Below are 18,695 nucleotides of genomic sequence, written 5' to 3'. Positions count from 1 at the left end.
TGGACTCACTCTCCACCCCTACTCCTTTACCTACCCTAGGAACCAAGTGAGCCGTTCTCTCCCCGCTGGGGACTCCAAGCCTCAGGTAAGTACAATTAGAGATTCTCTGTCCTGCTCCCCAAGGCCCTGCCACTCCATCAAGGCAGCATAGGGCAGGGAAAAGACTGGCTATGGGGTCATAAAACTGAGATAGTCTCTGTGACAGGGTGAGGTGCCTGGCCATGCTAACCTTCCTGTCTTCATTTGTAAAATCCGGATAGCCTCACTCACTCTGCTTAGTGTCGAAGAGGCTATGACCAGGGGCTTCCTAGCTCCCAATCATGTTCCCTCCCCAAAGCTGGGGCAAGACTGCCCTCCAGGGCTCCTCCTGTCCCATGCAAGGAGAAGGCTAACCTCACTGAGGTTCCCCTTGCAGCCCTTACCTGGCATTTAAAATTTTTCAGGTACTCAGCTCCCACCTGGTCTTCCCTCTCAAAGCCAGGAGCCTTCTTATAGCTGCCAGGGGCGAGGCCAGACTCCCCAGGGAAGACAATGCCTTCCAGGTTTGGGGGCTTCCTGATGGAGCCCGGGGGGGAGCCGCAGAGATTAGATGGGCTTCCTAGATTGCTGTTTCTACAGAGGAGCTGCAGAAAAGAAAGGGAGTAGCTTGGTGTGCAAAATGTGGGCTGCGGCACAACCCATCCTCCATCCCTTCCTCAGGAAAAGTCCTCAACAGGGCTCAGTTCTATTTTCATCTGCCAATGGGCAGCAACTACCATGCAGAGACCCCAAACCTCATGAGGAAATGACCGGGGGATGTGTGGCAGAAGGCTCGTGTCCCTTCTACCAGCTGTACCCAGGCTGACCAACGCAGGCTCTGGGTTTACTCCCCAACCCGCCCCAAGCAGATTTTGACAGAAACACCCGGAGGCAGAAAGGGCAGAACCCTTTGGCCTGAAGCAAAATATGAGGGCCCAAGCACTGGCTGTGAGGGAACTGGGGGCCTCAGAGGCAAGCGCTGAACTCCTGGCTAGCTGGAGCCCACCCACTCCCTGGACGGCCACGTACAGTGCTGAGGTCAGGGGCATGCGGGCTGGAAGGGCTCACGGGCACCGAGTCTCCGGCAGCAGATGGCATGTACAAGACAGGACCCGGCTGAGTGGGGCTCGACACGGTTGAGGAAGGCTGTAGATCGTCACTGAGGGGTGGCTCTGCAAGAGACAGGGTCAGGGTGTCAGCAGGCTCCTGTGTCAGCTCTATCCCTCCAAAAACACATCTGGGTCTTTTTCTAAGGAGAGCATGCACCCGCCCCCCCCTGCACAAAGGGAAGGCTCCTACCTTCCTTCTGTTAATATTACATACTGTGCACTTACTTTATGCCAGGCAATTTGTATTAACTGTGAATCTTCACAATGACTAGAAGATACAAAATATTGTAGTCTACATTCTACTGGTAAGGAAACTGGGGCTCAGAGAGATAAGGTTAGTCTCCCTAGGTGTTGGAGCTAGGAAACAGGAGACCTGGGATCTGAACTACTCCAAAGCCTGAGCCATTAATTACCCCTCCATGTGGTCCAGCTGCCCCTGGCTGGGGATGACCTCTGTGCCAAGAATACACTCCCCACTCTAAGGGCCCTCAGTGTATTTTTTTTTTTTAATTTTTATTTATTTATGATAGTCACACAGAGAGAGAGAGAGAGAGGCAGAGACATAGGCAGAGGGAAAAGCAGGATCCATGCACCAGGAGCCCGATGTGGGATTCGATCCCGGGTCTCCAGGATCGCGCCCTGGGCCAAAGGCAGGCGCTAAACCGCTGCGCCACCCAGGGATCCCCCTCAGTGTACTTTTCACTCTAATCTCAGAGGTAAGGCCTGGCCCTGAAAAGAGGTGAAGGACAATCAGAGCAGTGGCTTGTGGTGGCCACAGGTTTTAACTCGATCCCCATCTCTGAGTTGGGCAGTGGTGGTCTGGAGTGCAGTGGAAGCACTGACAGCCACGCTGTCTGACACAGCAGCTATGAGCCACGTGCAGCTATGAGGGGCTGGTTGGAACTGAAACATGCTGTACCTAATTCAAGTGTACAACAAATTTCAAAGACTTAGTCTGGGGGGATAAAAAAGTAAAATATTGATTTTTATACTATTTTTGAAACGATATTTTATACTGGATTAACTAAAAATATACTGTAAAAATTTAGCCTTTTTTTAACATGGTTACTATAAAGTCTAAAATGACATAAGGAGGGCATCCTGGGTGGCTCAGCGGTTTAGCACCACCTTCGGCCCAGGGCGTGATCCTAGAGACCCGGGATCTAGTGCCACGTTGAGCTCCCTGCATAGAGCCTGCTTCTCTGCCTGTGTCTCTGCCTCTTTCTCTCTCATGAATAAATAGATACAATCTTTAAAAAAAAAAAAGACATAAGGAGGGCTGCAGTACATTTTCATGGAACAGCTCTGCTCTCAGCAGGATGGAGCGCCGTGTTCTATTAGTGATGTCGGTCATGGATGTAGCATGGTGTGGCTGCTGAGATCTGCCTACTTGGCTCTGGGAGGGTGCCTCACCCTGTCTGGGCCTGTGAGTGCCTGACTAGGGGCCCGGTCCTGCTCTCTGTCTCAGGACCCTGGAAGCTCCAGGGCTTTGAGGCCAGTTCCAGGGGGTAGATGCAGAGGGGGACTGGAACTTCCAGTGAGGACAGAGCCCGCTGCTGGCTGGCAAATGAGAGGTCACTCCTCTGACTGAGCCTGAGCAGAGGGTGAGGGGAGGAGGGTGGATAGGGCAATGGAAACAGCATACGTTCTACGTGGGCGAAGGCGCAGAAAGGTCCTCGGGGACAGCTGCCTGACTGCTGCATGTCGTTGCACTTGGTGGATTTATAGATCTGGAGGGCAGAACAGAGGCAGGTCAAGCTTAGGCAGAGAGGGACAGGCAGGCCTTCAACATGGAAGGATTAGTTTAGTAACTCTTTTCTCCTCCTAATTCCACATCATTTCCTTAAGTCTCTCTGTATTCACTTCTTACTCAAACTCCTGAAGCAGATAGGGCCACCCCCATGCCAAGGACACCCTCCCTTCTGGAGTCACAGATTCAACCAGTCCTTCTTTGGCCCTCACAAGGGATCTTTTCGATGCTGTTTCTCCACTCAGGGTCTTGTCCAGGGCTATGACCTCTAAATGCCCCTTTGGGCATTAAGAAAGTCAAGATCACAGGCAGCACCCACCCACCAGGGGGCACCCTGGGTTGGGATCTATGTCTAACTTTCCATCCTGCTATCTGTAACCCACATAAGGTGACCTCTATCCATATGTCTATCTCATGATGTCCTAGCCTCCATGGTCCCTTAGGCCAGGACAGCATGTGTCTCTTTATACCCTATACCAGATCTTAGAACACTGACGTGGCCCAAGGCTACAGCATGGGGCCAGTGGGCTGGGAAAATACAATAGAGAGGTTGCAGGTACCATCAACTCTGATCTGAAACACAAAAAAAGGGCTCTCTTATTTTTTAAATCCTGAGGTCACTGGATTGTAAGCACCATGAGTAGTACAAAGCCCAGAATGGCCAGGTCACTATGTCCAGTCCATATCTTCCCTGTCAGGAGGCCAGGGAGATACAAAATTAGGAGCAGGGGGCTGCTCAGTGACTATGGGCTCAGAACCAGGCAAGTGACCAAATTAGGGTACAGGGCTCCTTTAGGCACTGCCTGGGTGGGGGCCTCTTCCAGAACGGTGTCAGTGTCAGTTCTGCCCACATCTGCCCAGGCCTTCCTTTCCTTCTTCCTTGCTTCCCAAAAAGGGCATGTTAAGCCACCCACAGAACTCCTAGGGCCCCAGCCCCTGCTCCAACACCCACCTCTGGGTGGAACTGCTGCTCCGTGCGGGTGTGACAGTACTGGCAGGCATCTCCGTTCTCACACTTGCCAGGGTCTCCCCACTCATCCCCATGTTTTACGTTGGGACACGGAGATGACCTGGTCCAATTACATGATGGGGTCAGAGGGATATAGGAGAGGGAGAGAGTAGGAACTGGGGAATGCCAACTAGGTGCCTGTACAGGGCCCTCTTTGGTCTCCCTGCTTCACAGGGCCAGGCTCACAAAGAGAAAAGATGAGCTGCAGAGCGAGAGCCTTACTGGGGCCAGAAGCTAGACTCTGCTTCTGTGGAGCAGCGTGGCTGTATCAGCAAGGACACATTTTGTCCCCTTCCACCAGGTCCTCACACCAAGCACTTTGCAGCCCCACGACAGCCAAACCATACTTCCCATACAATGGCTTGCCCCAGCAGTCACCCCTGAGGATCAGAACTGGAGGGGCCTTAGAAATCATCTGACCCAAGATCCTTATTTCATGCCAGGGGAGAATCCCAGAGGACTCCCCGTCATGCAGCTATCCTGACCATCCCCTCCCTTTGTACCTGGGCCCTACAACCCTATAATCCCCAGGGCTGGCTTCCCTGCCCCCCTGCGAGCACACTAGAAGCAGCCCCCACCATGATGATTCCTTGCCACCCCTCCCTCCCATGACTGGCCTGCCTGGGCCAAAGGACCTGTATTTGTGTTTCCGGGGGCTCCGCCGCCGGTCCTTGCTGTTGTGGTAGTAGGGACAGGCATAGCCCTGGCGGCACAACCTCGGGGGCTTCTTGCATGGCTCCGTCTTATAGTTCCCCAGCACATAAGCGGTCTCTACACAGAGGGGTCAGAGGCAAGGGTCAGGAAGGTGGGGCAGAAGAAGCCACTTAGGAAGGAGTCCAGGAGCTCAGGCCACCTCCTCACGTGCCAACACCAAGACTGAGACCCAAGATAATCAAAACACTGTCCCTCACTGGGCTCACAGGGTAACACAGGGCAACTCAGGAGGGTCAAGCACAGGTGTATATAAACATACCTAAGTACGCTTGTGGGAAAGCCCCCTGAGGAAGTTGGGGAGCACCTGGACTGATCAGAGCAGATGTGTCTGGGGAAACTCGCCAGAAGTGCCCCCAGACGAAAGGGCTGTGGTTGGAAGAAAGCTGGGATGAAGAAGTGGTGGCTCTGGCTAGAGAATGCAGTAGGTGGTGTTGAGCCAAATCCTTAGGGTAGCTATGGGCAGGAGTGGAGAGAGGACACAGCTAGCAGGAGGAAGCATAGCCATTTGTGGGGCCACCTTTACCTTGCCACCGTGGCTCCTCACTGAGGATTTTTTCTATCATGGCGTGGCTCGCAGCCCCAGCCGTCTGGCCCTCTATGCTGCCCTCTACTGTGGTCTGGCCGTTCTGCAAGGCCTCCATCGCCTGGAGCTCTCTGAGAGGATAGGACAGAAAGTGGGGCCAGGGCATGAGGTGAGAAGCAGAGTACCAGCCCCTGCACCCCATCTATGGCAGTCACTGTGTCAGCAGCCAGGCCCCCACCTGGCCCACAGCCATCAGCCCACCTGATGTCGTAGACAGGGGAACGGAGGTCATGGGGCCCGTGGGCAAAAGCGCAGTGCAGGCCGTTTTTGGTGCAGTTGCCTTTTGAGTCTGTCTCATGGATACAGATTCCAGTTTTGTAGTAGCGCAGGTGGTACCTGCGCTCAGTGTCCCCTGTGGTCCTGTGCAGGAATGGGCACCTGAAACATTGGGGTGAGGGAGGGGTCACTCACCTTGCTCCTGTAGCCTGGGCAATCAGCCCCTACCCTGCCCTCCCCATTGAAGGCTTTCTCCAGGACTGGGACAGTGCGTGGATAGTGCGCTAAGGCCAGCAGCGAAGGGCCCTGCTGTGGGAACAAAATCACCCTCCCACCATCTGTCGGATGCTGTGGCTGGATGGGGGCCCAACAGGGGCCAGGATTCCTACTTCAGCCTGCTCAGCAAGGCCTCTCAAAGGCTACCTGGCCAGGGCCCTGGGCTGACTTGAAGCTCCAGAGGCGGCACACTTCTGAGAGAGCAAGTGCTGCCTGGATCCGCAGAGGTCCACAGAGCAAGGGCCTGCTCAAAGCATGGGTACCCCCTCATGCCGCAGGGCTTTATTTATCAGGCTGGGGCGGTGGGGATGACAAGTCTTGGACGTCTGGGAGAAGTGCACATGCAGGGATGGCTCAGTGAGCTATACCCACAGGCCTCTAGCAGGGTTTCCCATTACCACCTCTGCACAGTTCAAACAAGCAGGGTCAACAAATGCTCCCTCCCAATGATGTCCCCAGGTTTGCCTTTTCTTTTCTATTTAGAAGAAAATCCTGTGTAGAGTTTCCCAAAAGTGGGTAAAGAAGCCCCCCGCCCCAACTCTCAAGGATGGTGGGGTCTGAGCCCAAGTCCAGGCCACAGGAAAGCAGGCCAGGCTGTAGCAGTCGCCCCTGAAAGTAGCTTTTAGCTAGCTTGTTAGAATCTACCCAGCCTATTCTGAGAGCATCTGACCCAGAAGATAGGAGGCTCCTCTGAGGGTAGACTGAGGGGCAGGGCACTCACTCGTCGCCCTCCGGGCAGAGGCCTGTGGCCTCGTCGTACTTGGTGCAGTAGACGTCAGGGCTGTAGTTGAAGGTGCCGTCCCGACGGCGGATGGACCGGCGACGTCGCTGGTTCACGAAGTGCCAGTGGAAGCAGGTGTAGGGCCGGTGCTGAGTGCATTTGTGTTGTACAAAGAGGGGGCACTGCTCCGTGCGGAATTCCTTCAGGTACCTGCAGGGAGAGCCCCCACGTAGGGTGGGCCAGGAGCAGAGACTTAAGCCCTTTGCTTCTCAACAAGAAGTTAGCCACCAAGTCTTCTGAGGGCCCTACTCTGGGGTGCCAGTTCCATTAGGACAGAAGAGGCCCAGAGCTAAGGATAGACCTTAGCGTCCAGACCCTTCCTAGTACCCAGATCCCAAGCCAGCCTGAAGAGCAGGAACCACAGACCACAGCAGTCAGCTGTCTGCCGTGGCAGCCGTTGGAGGGCTTAACCAGTGGCTTAGTTCTCTGAGCCCGTGTGGTTTCCCACACCAAACCACTGATTGCAGACAAAGGGCTGCAAACAAGAGCATGAGGAGCCTCTCCCAAGCTCCCTGTAGGGTCCTCTGCTGCCCAGGTTTGCCTGCCAATCCCTAGGGGTCTCACCTGTCCCAGAAGCAGGGTTGGGGCTCCAGGCTGAGGGCTAGGGAGGCTACTGCTTTGGAACTGAAAGCCCAAGTCACAAGGTGTTCCTCTACTCAATCAGAATATCGTTGTCTGCTTATCTCCTCTCAGAAACACTTCCTAGCACTACACAGGTTAGTGCCTTTCTTAGAAAGGAGCTCCTTTTACAGAAGCATCTGAAGAGACTCTCCTTCCCAGCCTTGCCTGCCCCCAGCAGTCTCTGCGTACCTGCAACTGCATACCTGCAAAAGCTGGGGCTGTTTATGTTTTGGCTAACCTGGGGATTTGGGGGCACTGTGCTTTTGGCCTCCTCCCAACCTTCGTCCCTCTCCTCTGCATTTAATATCCAAGACACCCCAACACAGCACTCTCCCATGCACCACCCAGTGGAGGGCCCAAGACCCACTTACCCCCTTACAGAACACACCATCCGTGTTTTTGCTCACTCTATGTATCCAGGTGGAGGGTATCCTAGACTTGGGAGCCCCTGCACAGTGGGGACAGGCAGGCAGCATTCTTTACTCATTCCCTTAAGCCCTAACAATGCAGGGAAAAATGGCTTGACAGAGGATATTTGATACCAGGAATGAGGATGGTTCTAGAAGTCACAGAAGATTGTGTACAGAAGGGGACAGGGAGGGAACTACCACCTGACCTGAAGTAACTGTCCCGGCTTGGAGCAGCACCTGAAGCTAGAAGGCATGGGACAAAGGTGAGAAGATCCGGCTTATGCCAGGATACTTGAGGCCTTATTAGTCTGAGCATATGGAAGGTATAGGGATAGGTAGATTGAGGGCTAAGACTTTCCAGACAGGTTTTCTTTAACGCTAATAAAAAAGTGCTGAAGAAGCCTCTCCACCTTGAAGTGTAGAGAAGTATCCAGGTGTACTTAATGGGCCAGAGGAAGCTGGAGCTGGGTGCTCCCTGAGGAACACAAGTAAGGGTTTAAGGGGCAATAAACTTCCGAACAGAATCTGCTGTTCATTCAGCACATATTTGAGCATCTTCTAGGTGAAGGCGTGGTGGTAGTAGGCACTGAGGACCCTAATGAAGCAGGTCCTTGCCCTTGGAAGTCCATATTTTCATGGGAGAAACATAGAAATAATAGGCATAATCAACCAAGTGTGGAAAAGGTTACAAGGGAGGTTTGCTGAGAGTTCCTTGGGAACCCAGAGCAGGGGGCCCAGGCTGGGACAGAGGAAGGGAAACGGGGAGGTGCTGGTGAGTGAAGAATGTGGGAAGGATGTTTTTAGGCAAAGGACTAAGTATGAGCTTTGAAAGAGTGTGTCTGCGTCCAAGAGCTCCAAGTACCTTTGTGGGATATGAGTGGGGCGGAAAGGAATTAGAAAGGGGAAATGAGGATAAGGTGAGGTGCAGGAGGAGCCAAATTTCAGGGACTGAGTCCCAGGTACATTCTGAGACACTGGAGAGAAACCTGGAAGTCTCCCGAGGGCCTGATGTTCTCCTGTCCCTTTTGGCACCAGAATAGCAAGTCTTTCTTCCTGTCTGGTTAGACAGAAAGCTGTACCTCATGTTGCACACATGTCCCAAACCCTGGCACTGAGTTGGGACACCTATCCTCCCAACTACTAGGCTGATCCCTCCTGGGCAGTGCATACTCTATCCATACTCCATACTCACTAGGAGATTAACTAGGAAGTAAGAGGTAGAATATGGGAGAGGAAGAAGCAGAATCCAGGGCCAGGAGCTGAGAAAGAGTGGTTAGGATTGTCAGATTAAACATGGGACAGACACCTAGTTAAATTGGAATTTCGGATAAACCAATATTTCATGGGGCATAACGATAATAAAAATGTATCCAATTATTTGAAATCCCAATCTAACTGGCACCATTTTTGTTTGCTAAATCTGCCAACCCTGAGTGGTACCTGTCTGCTTGGTATCAGTGCCTCAGTGAAAAACCAGGAGGCAGCCAGAGGAAGAAGAGCTCTAAGACACGGTCACCCTGACTTTGGGCATAGTCTATCCTCTTGGCCTGCTGGCTTGGGGCAGCCATGTCCCCAGTGCCACACGCAAATACCAGGGCTCCAGAAGGGCTCTGGCTGGCAGGAATGCCACAAAAGACAGACACAAGGCAACAAATTATCTCATTTTAAGTTGTAGGCCAGGGACTTGGTATCTTTTAATAAACCAGTCTCTTTGCTTCAAGCCTTTCCCCTGTCCAACTTATCCTAACAGCACTCAATTATTCTTCCTTAAGCCCAAATTTAATTCTCACTTTCTTAAAAGTCTTTAGCTTCCCCCAGTAGCTCCAGATAAACAATTCTTCAGCCTGGCATGAAGCCAGGCCCTATACATCTGGCCCAATAGATTTCTTCCAGCTTTATTTCCCTTGATTAATTTCCATTCCAGCTACTAAAACCGGAGTCCTTGGTGTCTTGCAAATAGATCTTTAACTTCCATCTCTTTATGTCCCCTTCCTTACCTGTAGAAATCTTTCAAGGCGGAATTCAATGGTAATAAATCTAATGCCATCACCTCCATGTTGCCTTCCTTGACTTCCACCTACCCTCCCCGTTCTGGCCTTGTCCCCAGCTAAAAGTTGTAATCTAAGTTTTGCCAGCACATTCTCTAGATATTTTTATAGCCTTTACTACCCTGCAATGCATGTTAATAATCTGTACATTTTCCTCTACTTTCTCTACTAGATTATATAATCCTTGACAGCAAGCAAAAATCAAGTACAGTTTGCTGAATGAATATAAGAAATGAAGTCACAGAAAAGGCAAACCCACAAAGCAATACCAACAGCTTGATGATGCCACCAGCAGGCAGAGCATTGAGAGGTGAAAGCCTAATCCCTATTCCCTTGTGAAAAGTACTACACTATTGGAAACCTGTAACTTAGGAGATAGGGCAGAGTGTCCTGCAGAAAAGCCTCATAAGAGAAGGGGCTGAGTGACCAAATTTACACAGAGAGCCCACTTTCAATCAACTACAATCAGAGGAGAGAAATTTCTAACCTTTTGCTAAAGTCATGAATGGAACTGTACCATCTGTTCCCTGGAACCAAAATGTTTGTTCAGAATGTTCCATTTTCCCTCTCCAATTTTGACCCTATGCTAAAAGGCAATGCAGTGCCCAGGAGGCAAGGAGAAAACCACTTAGAAATCACTTTTCTTTTTTCATGAATTGAAATAAAACATTTTCAGTGGAAATACACAACTGTCACTGTTAAGCTCCAATCCATCTCTTCATCTTTTTTTTTTTTTTTTAAGATTTTATTTATTTATTCATGACAGATGCACAGAGAGAGAGAGGCAGAGACACAGGCAGAGGGAGAAGCAGGCCCCATGCAGGGAGCCTGATGTGGGACTCGATCCCGGGACTCCAGGATCGTGCTCTGGGCCAAAGGCAGGCACTAAACCGCTGAGCCACCCAGGGATCCCCTCTCTTCATCTTAAGGCTTTGAAAGTACAAGATCTATGAAATTAAATAGGTTGAAACTCACTCTTTAATTCAACCAAACTCTCAGGAAACCCAAGAAGTCTTGGGATCTAACCAAGGAGGGAAGACACACCAATTGTTCACTCCCCCCTCAAAGCTCTGGGAGGGCACAAGGGCCACACAGCTAAGTTCTTCACACTCTCACCTCCCAGGAATACCTGCACTCAAGGGTAAAACCCAGTAACATACAAGTTTCAAACTGTGAGGCCTCAGTGAGCTACTATGGCCAGAATGAGTCCAGAAACCACACAAGCCCTAGATAAAAGCTCTGTCAAAGAAAGCCACGCCTTCAACCTATAAAAGGATGACAAAACCTAGAGGGACACACAACTGCTCAGAGCTTCACCTTTAACTAAGCAGTGCCTCCATGTCTGGCCCACTGCTAAGCTTAAATCAAAGCTACCTTTCACTCCTTTTCAGGACATCACATTAATTATCCTAGCAATGGTTTATTTATAAATGTAAAAGATTATTATAAAAGTCACAATCCCACTTGTAAAAATTTTGGAAAATGGAGAAAAGGGCAAAATTACTCTTAATCCCATCACTAATAATGTTAGCCTTCTGGTAAATTTTCTCGGTATTTTTACACAGATATAATGTATCATGTTGCTAAGCCACTTACACAACTGTTAATACTTTTCTCTAAAAACTTAGAATCAAATATATGCAACCATTTTTTAAAAAATCAAATGATACTTTCAACATTTACTGGATTATTTTTATTTTCCAATTTTTTTAAAGAATTTATTCGAGAAAGAGAGAGCACAGTGGGGAACAGCAAAGGGAGAAGCAGGCTGTGGGGCTTGATCCCAGGACCCCAGGCTTGTGACTTGAGCCGAAGGCAGACACTTAACCACCCAGATGCCCAAATATTTTCTAAAATCCTAAGTAACAGCAAAAAGCAAGCTATTGGAAATCTAAATTAAATTAGCTGCCCCACTAATTGTGAGAGTATATAAGAGATTAACAATAAATTCAGTAATTTACATCACCCCAAAGGAGGTGTTAAATCACGTGCTAAACTGCTACCAGTTCAATTTCCAGCTAAACTTTAAATCCTATTCCAAGTTGTCTCACTTAATAGACCTATCAGTTTGGGTGTTTCACTCTCTTCCAGGGAGAAGTGTGAGGAGAATTTAAACAAAACTCAATAAACAGAAAAGTATCAGAGGTGACAGAAGAACTATGTAAGTTTAGAGGCAATGGGGAAAAGAGAGCTGGTGTTCTAATCCACATCTAGACCCCCACTGCCTCTACTCTGACTCTACCTGCCCTGTTGTCACTAACCTGCTCCCTCCCACAACAACCAGACTTCCTGTAAAGGACCAGTCAATAAGTATTTTAGACTTTCAGGGCCAAGAGGCCAAATTGAGAATATGTACTTATATAACAAGAGAGAAAACAAACTTCCACATTTTTCAATTGATGAAATTCAAAATCTGGTAATTAGCTACATTTTTTGTAGAGGTTCTACTAATAGATTAGATCAGATTTAGGGGGTGGGATCACATTTGCAAAGGTCCCTTTCATCAAATTGGTTACAAATGTTCACCTGTTAATATGCAGATTCTGTAATAAGATTTTACATATTTCATCTCTGAAAACATCTTTTCACATAGATAGGTATTGCGCCAAATACTGTTATCATTCCACAAGCATGATTTTAATTGAACACATTCTTCTCTTAGAAGACATTTATACAATTCTATTAGAGTCTTGATAGTTGCCTTTTAATCACTTCCAATCAAAGGTTTGGTGTAAACTCCTTAGTTCCACAAATGGATTTTGAAATAAGGAAATTTCTTTTCCATTCACATCAAACAGCAGTATCACTGCTAGAACCATAGTTTGTATTTAGAGATCATATCCACAGTAACTTTGTGTAGGAATGGAGATTTTGTCTTTAACTTTTGACAGTACAAAACGAAGTACATAAGATAGCTTGACATGACTTATGATTCAAACATCAGTTGTCAAAATGACTTTACTACAATTTAAGGTTTGCAAAGAAGCTGTTTGCCTTGTAATTTTAGGCTAAAGTCATTAAGAAACTTTATCAAGCCTGCAGCAAAGGCCAATTTCCAAAGCTATTCAGCATTCAGTAATAGTGGTTGAGAATGACGATTCTTCTCGTTCAGAAAAATTTCAACATCAGTCCTAAACTCAGAAAATTACAAGAAAACTTTATCACTGGTAAGTTGTCAAATTATTATGTACTAGGGCATGCTAGAATATTCAGCTTCTCTAACAAAAATTCTTGGAATTGATTATCATCGTGAAGTCCACAAGAGGGAGTGAAGTTCAGTGCTGATTCTAACAGTTCAGTAACATGATAGATTCAAATATTTTTCTGCAAAGTACCTGCTGAGGAAGGATATAATGAATAACCACAGGCTTTAAACACCTTACATTTTCACAAGCTTTATAAATTTGTCCAGTTAAATTTTTTCTGCTCCATATATATTCTTACCACCATCACCTGTAACAGATATTAGCAGATCACACTTCAGGTTGTACTGATCTTTTCTTTTTTTTTTTTGTACTGATCTTTTCTTTTTCTTTTTTTTAAATTTTTTTTTTTTTTTACTTATTTATTTATTTATCATAGTCACAGAGAGAGAGAGAGGCAGAGACACAGGCAGAGGGAGAAGCAGGCTCCATGCACTGGGAGCCCGATGTGGGATTCGATCCCAGGTCTCCAGGATCGCGCCCTGGGCCAAAGGCAGGCGCCAAACCGCTGCGCCACCCAGGGATCCCCTGTACTGATCTTTTCTTAAACGTTTTTGAAAACATTCTCAGCTGTCATTATTTTAAGTAGACTATTCGTTAATGCTAATTCTTCAGTCACTTCAAACGAGGGATTGATTCTGTGAAGAAACCAACAGTAACAGTGGCATCTGTTGACTCATCAAGAGCCAAGGAAAACCACATGAATTCATCTGCCTAGTGTTTTGACTACTGCTATTCCTCCCAAGGACTTCTACATTTTGAGAAGTTGTTCTTGCCAAAAGGCTAACACTTTTAAACACGTTTGTTTGCTCTCGACACATTTCTTCAGCATTGTATCAGTAAAAAGCTTTCCTTGTTCAGCTAATTGATGAGCCACTTGGGAAACCTACTCTAGTAGTAGCCTCATTTTCCTTTTTGTGAAGAAATTCTGCTGTGTGTGATGAAACAGTCCCTTTAAGACTTCCCTTCCTATGTGTTGGGACTATCGTGGCAACTATTTAGTCTGATAATGTCGATGGGTCCTCTCAGCACAGCTCTTACTAAGGATAGCTTTGCCAACTAATTTGATAACAAAAGAATGCACACTCTACTGTGCCCTAAAAACATGACATTCTAAGTCCATTTTTCTCTTCCTCACTTGTTCTGACATGATCAGTAGGCACTGATAATAAAGAATAAATAAAACATGATGTGCTGACACACACAGCACTGGAAACACCATCAAGTTGTACGGTGTCCTTGCCATTTGTAGTACATTGAACAGCAATGCCAAGTGAGGAGAATGCCACATATGGTCTCTGTCACAACGACAGAATCCTACAGTTACAGTGCAAAAACAGCTACAGAAAATATGTAAACCAACGGGGAAAGGGGTCCATTAAAGTTTTATTTATAGATGCTGAAATGTGAATTTCATATAATTTTCATGTGTCATCAAATATTACTGATTCTTTTTCAACTAATAAAAATGTAAAAGCAAAAAAAAAAGAAAGGTAAAAGCCATTCTTAGCTTACAGGCCATACAAAGGCAGGCAGGCTGCATTTTGCTCTGAAAAGCTGGTATTCCACAACATACCATAATCCTCCCCTCACATCTCTACACTTTTGATCATATTGCTCCTGGTGTCTAGATCACCCTTTGGCTTTTTTTTTTTTTTTTTTTTTACCCTTTTGGCTTCTCTGCATGAGGATTCCCCAACCCAGCCCACTGGTGTTAATCCCCCTCCTTCCATGTTTCCACTACAAGGTATAAATACAGCCCAGAGAGTCCCGACTGCAGTTGATTTCACCTGCTTTGTATGTAGCCATCTCTACACATTTCTGTACCTCTGCAAGAACAGGCTCACAGCAGGTATTCAAAATAGGTCTGTACAAGAAAAAGCAAAGACATAAAGCGTCACAAGTGGTACAAATCCGGTCCATAGCAGCTATATACTAATCCAGCAAAACAGCTTTGCGCAGTGGCAGTATCGTAGCCAATGAGGTTTATCCGAGGTGAGATTATTGCTAATTGAAAACTAATCCAGCAAAACAGAGAAACAATTCCAATCTCTGATTTACATGCTTCTCCTGGCAATTAATAATCCAGTAACTTCTCTAGCTATCTTCCCCATAATGTCTGCCCAGCCTTGTTCCTCACCCTGAACACTAATTTTGAGATCAGACTCACACACAGACTAGAAAAACAACCAGGCTTGCTCTATCATTCCTGGGGATGTATACAGATTGCTAGAAATGTATTAAATTCCTTTTTCTGTTTCTTCCAAAAACTAAGGTGTATTATGATGACTATTTGGCAAAAACTGAGTACAAACTAAGGATTTATCAAGAAAAATCTTGGATGCATGTCACCAGACTATAAATGGGGAGGGGGAAAAAACTGTAAGAGAAAATACATCCAATATGTTTGATTTTATTATTTTTTAATCTGATTGATTTTAGAGGTTATCTAGACTTCTCTTTATTAAATTGTGATTACTTTTAGAGTTAAAAAATTTTTATTGGGAAAGAAATCCACAATATTAATGACAATTTGACAGGGAATCTATACTGATGCAAAATTAAAGATGTTAATAAGCCAAAAGAGTTCCTTTAAAGTTAAGTGAACTGTGGTAAATATTTTTTTAAAGTTCATAACTATTAGAATGTCATCCAGTTTATGATTTGTAAAACCTCATTTGGACACATATGCAGAATGGTTAGAGTAAACAGGCAAATAAGCAATACAGTGACGGCCTCTGGAAAAACAAGAGAAGAGATGGTGCTGAAACACCAGATTTGTTAAAGATGTGATGAATCCCAATACACAAAGTGAACAGCAACATGTGAGCCCAACAAAAGGGGACAATAGGCAAGAGACTGAGCCAACTGAAGAAACTCAGATACCCTCTCACCCCCCAACACAGAGATCATGACCCTGGAAGGCCGCAAGGAAGCACCTGCTTCTAGGGAGTCTGCTGCTTCTCTTGGCCAGTCAAATCACTGTTCACAAGCTGCACAAGGAAAATGTGATAGGTCTCCATCTCTAATAAGTCACAAATATTCATCTTTATTACAGCTAGTCTCATAAAAACTGAATTTCATCTTTTTCAAGCAATGTATAAGCTTTACCATGGAAACAGAATACAAAATTAAAATTAAAAAAAAAAAAAAAAGTCTTGTTCTTCCTTTTTTTTTTTTTTTTTTTTTTTTTTTAAAGTAAGCTCTAGGGCAGCCCTGGTGGCACAGTGGTTTAGCACCGCCTGCAGGCCTGCAGCCCAGGGCATGATCCTGGAGACCCTGGATCGAGTCCCACGTCAGGCTCTCTGCATGGAGCCTGCTTCTCCCTCTGCCTGTGTCTCTGCCTCTCTCTCTCTCTCTCTCTCTGTCTCTATGAATAAATAAATAAAATCTTAAAAAAAAAATAAAGTAAGCTCTATTCCTAATGTGGGGCTTGATCTCAGGACTCCAAGATCAAGAGTCATGCTGGGACACCTGAGTGGCTCAGCAGTTGAGTGCCTGACTTCAGCTCAGGACATGATCCCAGAGTCCCTGCGCGGGGCCTGCTTTTCCTCCCTCTGCCTGTCCCTGCCTGTCTCTGTGTCTCTCATGAATAAATAAATAAAATCTTAAAAAAAATAAAATAAAGTAACCTACCCATACATGGGATGCCTGGGCAGCTCAGCAGTTGAGTGCCTGCCTTCAGCTGGCACTGATCCTGGAGTCCCAGGATCGAGTCCCACATCGGGCTCCCTGCATGGAGCCTGCTTCTCTCTCTGCCTCTCTCTATGTCTCTCACGAATAAATAAATAAATCTTAAAATATATATATACATATATTTAACCTACCCTTATATAACTCCTAGAAAAAAACTGAGCCACAGAAATCATAGATTATGGCTTTTCAAAATCATTTTTAAGGGGATCCCTATGTAGCTCAGCAGTTTAGCGCCAGCCTTTTGCCCAGGGCATGATCCTGGAGTCCTGGGATCGAGTCCCACATCAGGCTCCCTGGGTGAAGCCTGCTTCTCCCTCTATCTGTGTCTCTGCCTCTCTCTCATGAATAAACTCTTAAAAAAAATATATATATATATATATACTTTAAATATATATATATACTTCTTACAATTTGCTGAAAATCTTCCCTAATTTTTGAAGAGCTAATACAAATTATTAGTTCTAGGGATCCCTGGGTGGCGCAGTGGTTTAGCGCCTGCCTTTGGCCCAGGGCGCGATCCTGGAGACCCGGGATCGAATCCCATATCGGGCTCCTGATGCATGGAGTCTGCTTCTTCCTCTGCCTATGTTTCTGCGCCTCTCTCTTTCTCTCTCTCTCTCTCTCTCTATGTGACTATCATAAATAAAAAAAAAAAAAAAAAAAAAACACAAATTATTAGTTCTAGATTTTATATAAGGATATAAATACACATTCTATTTTGATACCAAACATAACCCAGAAACCATACAACTGTGTAACAGTAACCACATTAGTGAGAGTTACTAGAAAATGGCTTTTAAGATTTTATTTATTTGAGAAAAAGAGAGGAGGGAGAGGAGTAGAGGGGGAGGGAGAGAGAGACTCATGCAAACTAGAAAAAGCAGACTCAATGCTGGGCTTGATCTCATGATCCTGAGATCACAACCTGAGCTGAAACCAAGAGTCCGACACTCAACTGACTGAGCTACTAAAGCAATCTACTCCCTCTTAAAATTTTTATTTACAGAAAATGTCTTCTAAAAACAACAACAATAAATAAATAGATAAATAAATAAATAAATAAATAAAAAACAAGACCAAATAAAGCTAAAATTTGTTAGCAAATATTTGAACAATTCTGAAAAAGCACCATAGACCTATAGAGATTTGGTTCTCAAATTTCAATTGATCCTGACTATGACATTCTCTCTGGCAAAAAAGCAAGCTCAGATAGTATTATTCATAGTATTATTCAGTATTCAGTACTATGCATTAAATAAAGTGTCTAATGCATTTGAGTGTGTCTGAACATTTTAGGCAGACTTTGATTCTATAACTGATTTTTTTTTTTAATTTTTATTTATTTATGATAGTCACAGAGAGAGAGAGAGAGGCAGAGACACAGGCAGAGGGAGAAGCAGGCTCCATGCACCGGGAGCCCGACGTGGGACTCGATCCCGCGTCTCCAGGATCGCGCCCTGGGCCAAAGGCAGGCGCCAAACTGCTGCGCCACCCAGGGATCCCTCTATAACTGATTTTTAGCCAGAGCACATACAGTAGGATTTTACAGCCAGTATGAACCTCCTGGATTCAATAAAACTGTTCTAACACACAGAAACATACATAGGAACTCACAGTGTCTAAGTCCTACAAGCACTTATGAGAGCAAATGCTTTCAGGTCGAGGAGCCCTGATGGGTAAATGATTGGAGCCCACTCTTTACTGGGCAAGGTCTGACTCCATCCCAGCCAGGAGAATTAACAAGAGCCAATGATACAATATTGGCAGCTAGTCCTACATGTCCCCCTGCTTCCTTTTTTCCAGGATCACACCCTTGCCCTAGGAATTCTGGAACTAGTTAAACAGGAGAAAAAAATTCACGGAAGGTTCACTCACATCACAATTGTGGAGAATATATGTGACAAGCACTGAAAACCCTGGTTCATTCTTCCCTAAATTAGGTAACACCTTGACTTGATTCAGTTTTCCTATAAACAGCTGGCTTGGAAAAAAAAAAAAAAACAATTTGAGGAATGTTTTAGTATGTAAGTTTGAACTGATGTGTTACTTTGTACATGGTTTTCTGTAAAACAGAGTCTTTGGCCCCATAAAAGCAGATCTGTTCCGTTTAGAACACAAATCCATCACGTAAGATACAGGTAGTCTGACAGAGACTACTAGAAGAATGGCAACTGAAGTAAAATTTGAATGGATACGGAGGAGAGGAATATGCTCTCTGCAGACAACACTGACCCACATGTGCCTTGGAACTGAAGAATCTG

The 18,695-nt window shown here is 46.0% G+C and overlaps 1 protein-coding gene, 2 long non-coding RNA genes and 1 pseudogene across 24 annotated transcripts in view; 2 read left to right on the top strand and 2 right to left on the bottom strand.

Annotated features, from left to right (window-relative positions):
* Positions 1 to 18,695, bottom strand: part of UNK (unk zinc finger) — a 33,581-nt gene that overhangs the window by 8,127 nt on the left and 6,759 nt on the right. For 19 of the 21 annotated variants that reach the window (XM_072781586.1, XM_072781589.1, XM_072781584.1 and 16 more), the window contains 8 exons: positions 6,397 to 6,606; positions 5,385 to 5,561; positions 5,124 to 5,254; positions 4,522 to 4,657; positions 3,830 to 3,947; positions 2,773 to 2,857; positions 1,048 to 1,190; positions 423 to 623 (listed from right to left, as the gene is read on the bottom strand). In XM_072781586.1, the coding sequence (XP_072637687.1) occupies positions 423 to 623; positions 1,048 to 1,190; positions 2,773 to 2,857; positions 3,830 to 3,947; positions 4,522 to 4,657; positions 5,124 to 5,254; positions 5,385 to 5,561; positions 6,397 to 6,606 (1,201 nt within the window). The remainder of the gene's footprint in view (positions 1 to 422; positions 624 to 1,047; positions 1,191 to 2,772; positions 2,858 to 3,829; positions 3,948 to 4,521; positions 4,658 to 5,123; positions 5,255 to 5,384; positions 5,562 to 6,396; positions 6,607 to 18,695) is intronic. The other 2 variants (XM_072781585.1, XM_072781587.1) reach the window with 1 other exon arrangement.
* Positions 39 to 15,893, top strand: LOC140607157 (uncharacterized). Its single transcript, XR_012009304.1, has 2 exons — positions 39 to 85; positions 9,708 to 15,893. It is a non-coding gene; the product is annotated as an uncharacterized lncRNA (long non-coding RNA).
* Positions 11,206 to 18,303, bottom strand: LOC140607156 (uncharacterized). 2 transcript variants are annotated; one of them, XR_012009303.1, is made up of 2 exons: positions 14,529 to 18,303; positions 11,206 to 12,873 (listed from the first exon to the last, which is right to left on the bottom strand). It is a non-coding gene; the product is annotated as an uncharacterized lncRNA (long non-coding RNA). The 2 variants fall into 2 exon arrangements; XR_012009302.1 differs by having other exon boundaries at positions 11,206 to 12,870.
* On the top strand, positions 14,689 to 14,805 carry LOC140607693 (U4 spliceosomal RNA; annotated as a pseudogene).

This window comes from Canis lupus, chromosome 16 (assembly GCF_048164855.1).
Source record: "Canis lupus baileyi chromosome 16, mCanLup2.hap1, whole genome shotgun sequence".
NCBI classification, from domain to species: Eukaryota; Metazoa; Chordata; class Mammalia; order Carnivora; family Canidae; genus Canis; species Canis lupus.
The sequence above is the reverse complement of the archived record's forward strand: the minus strand, read 5'-3'. Positions and strand labels throughout refer to the sequence as shown.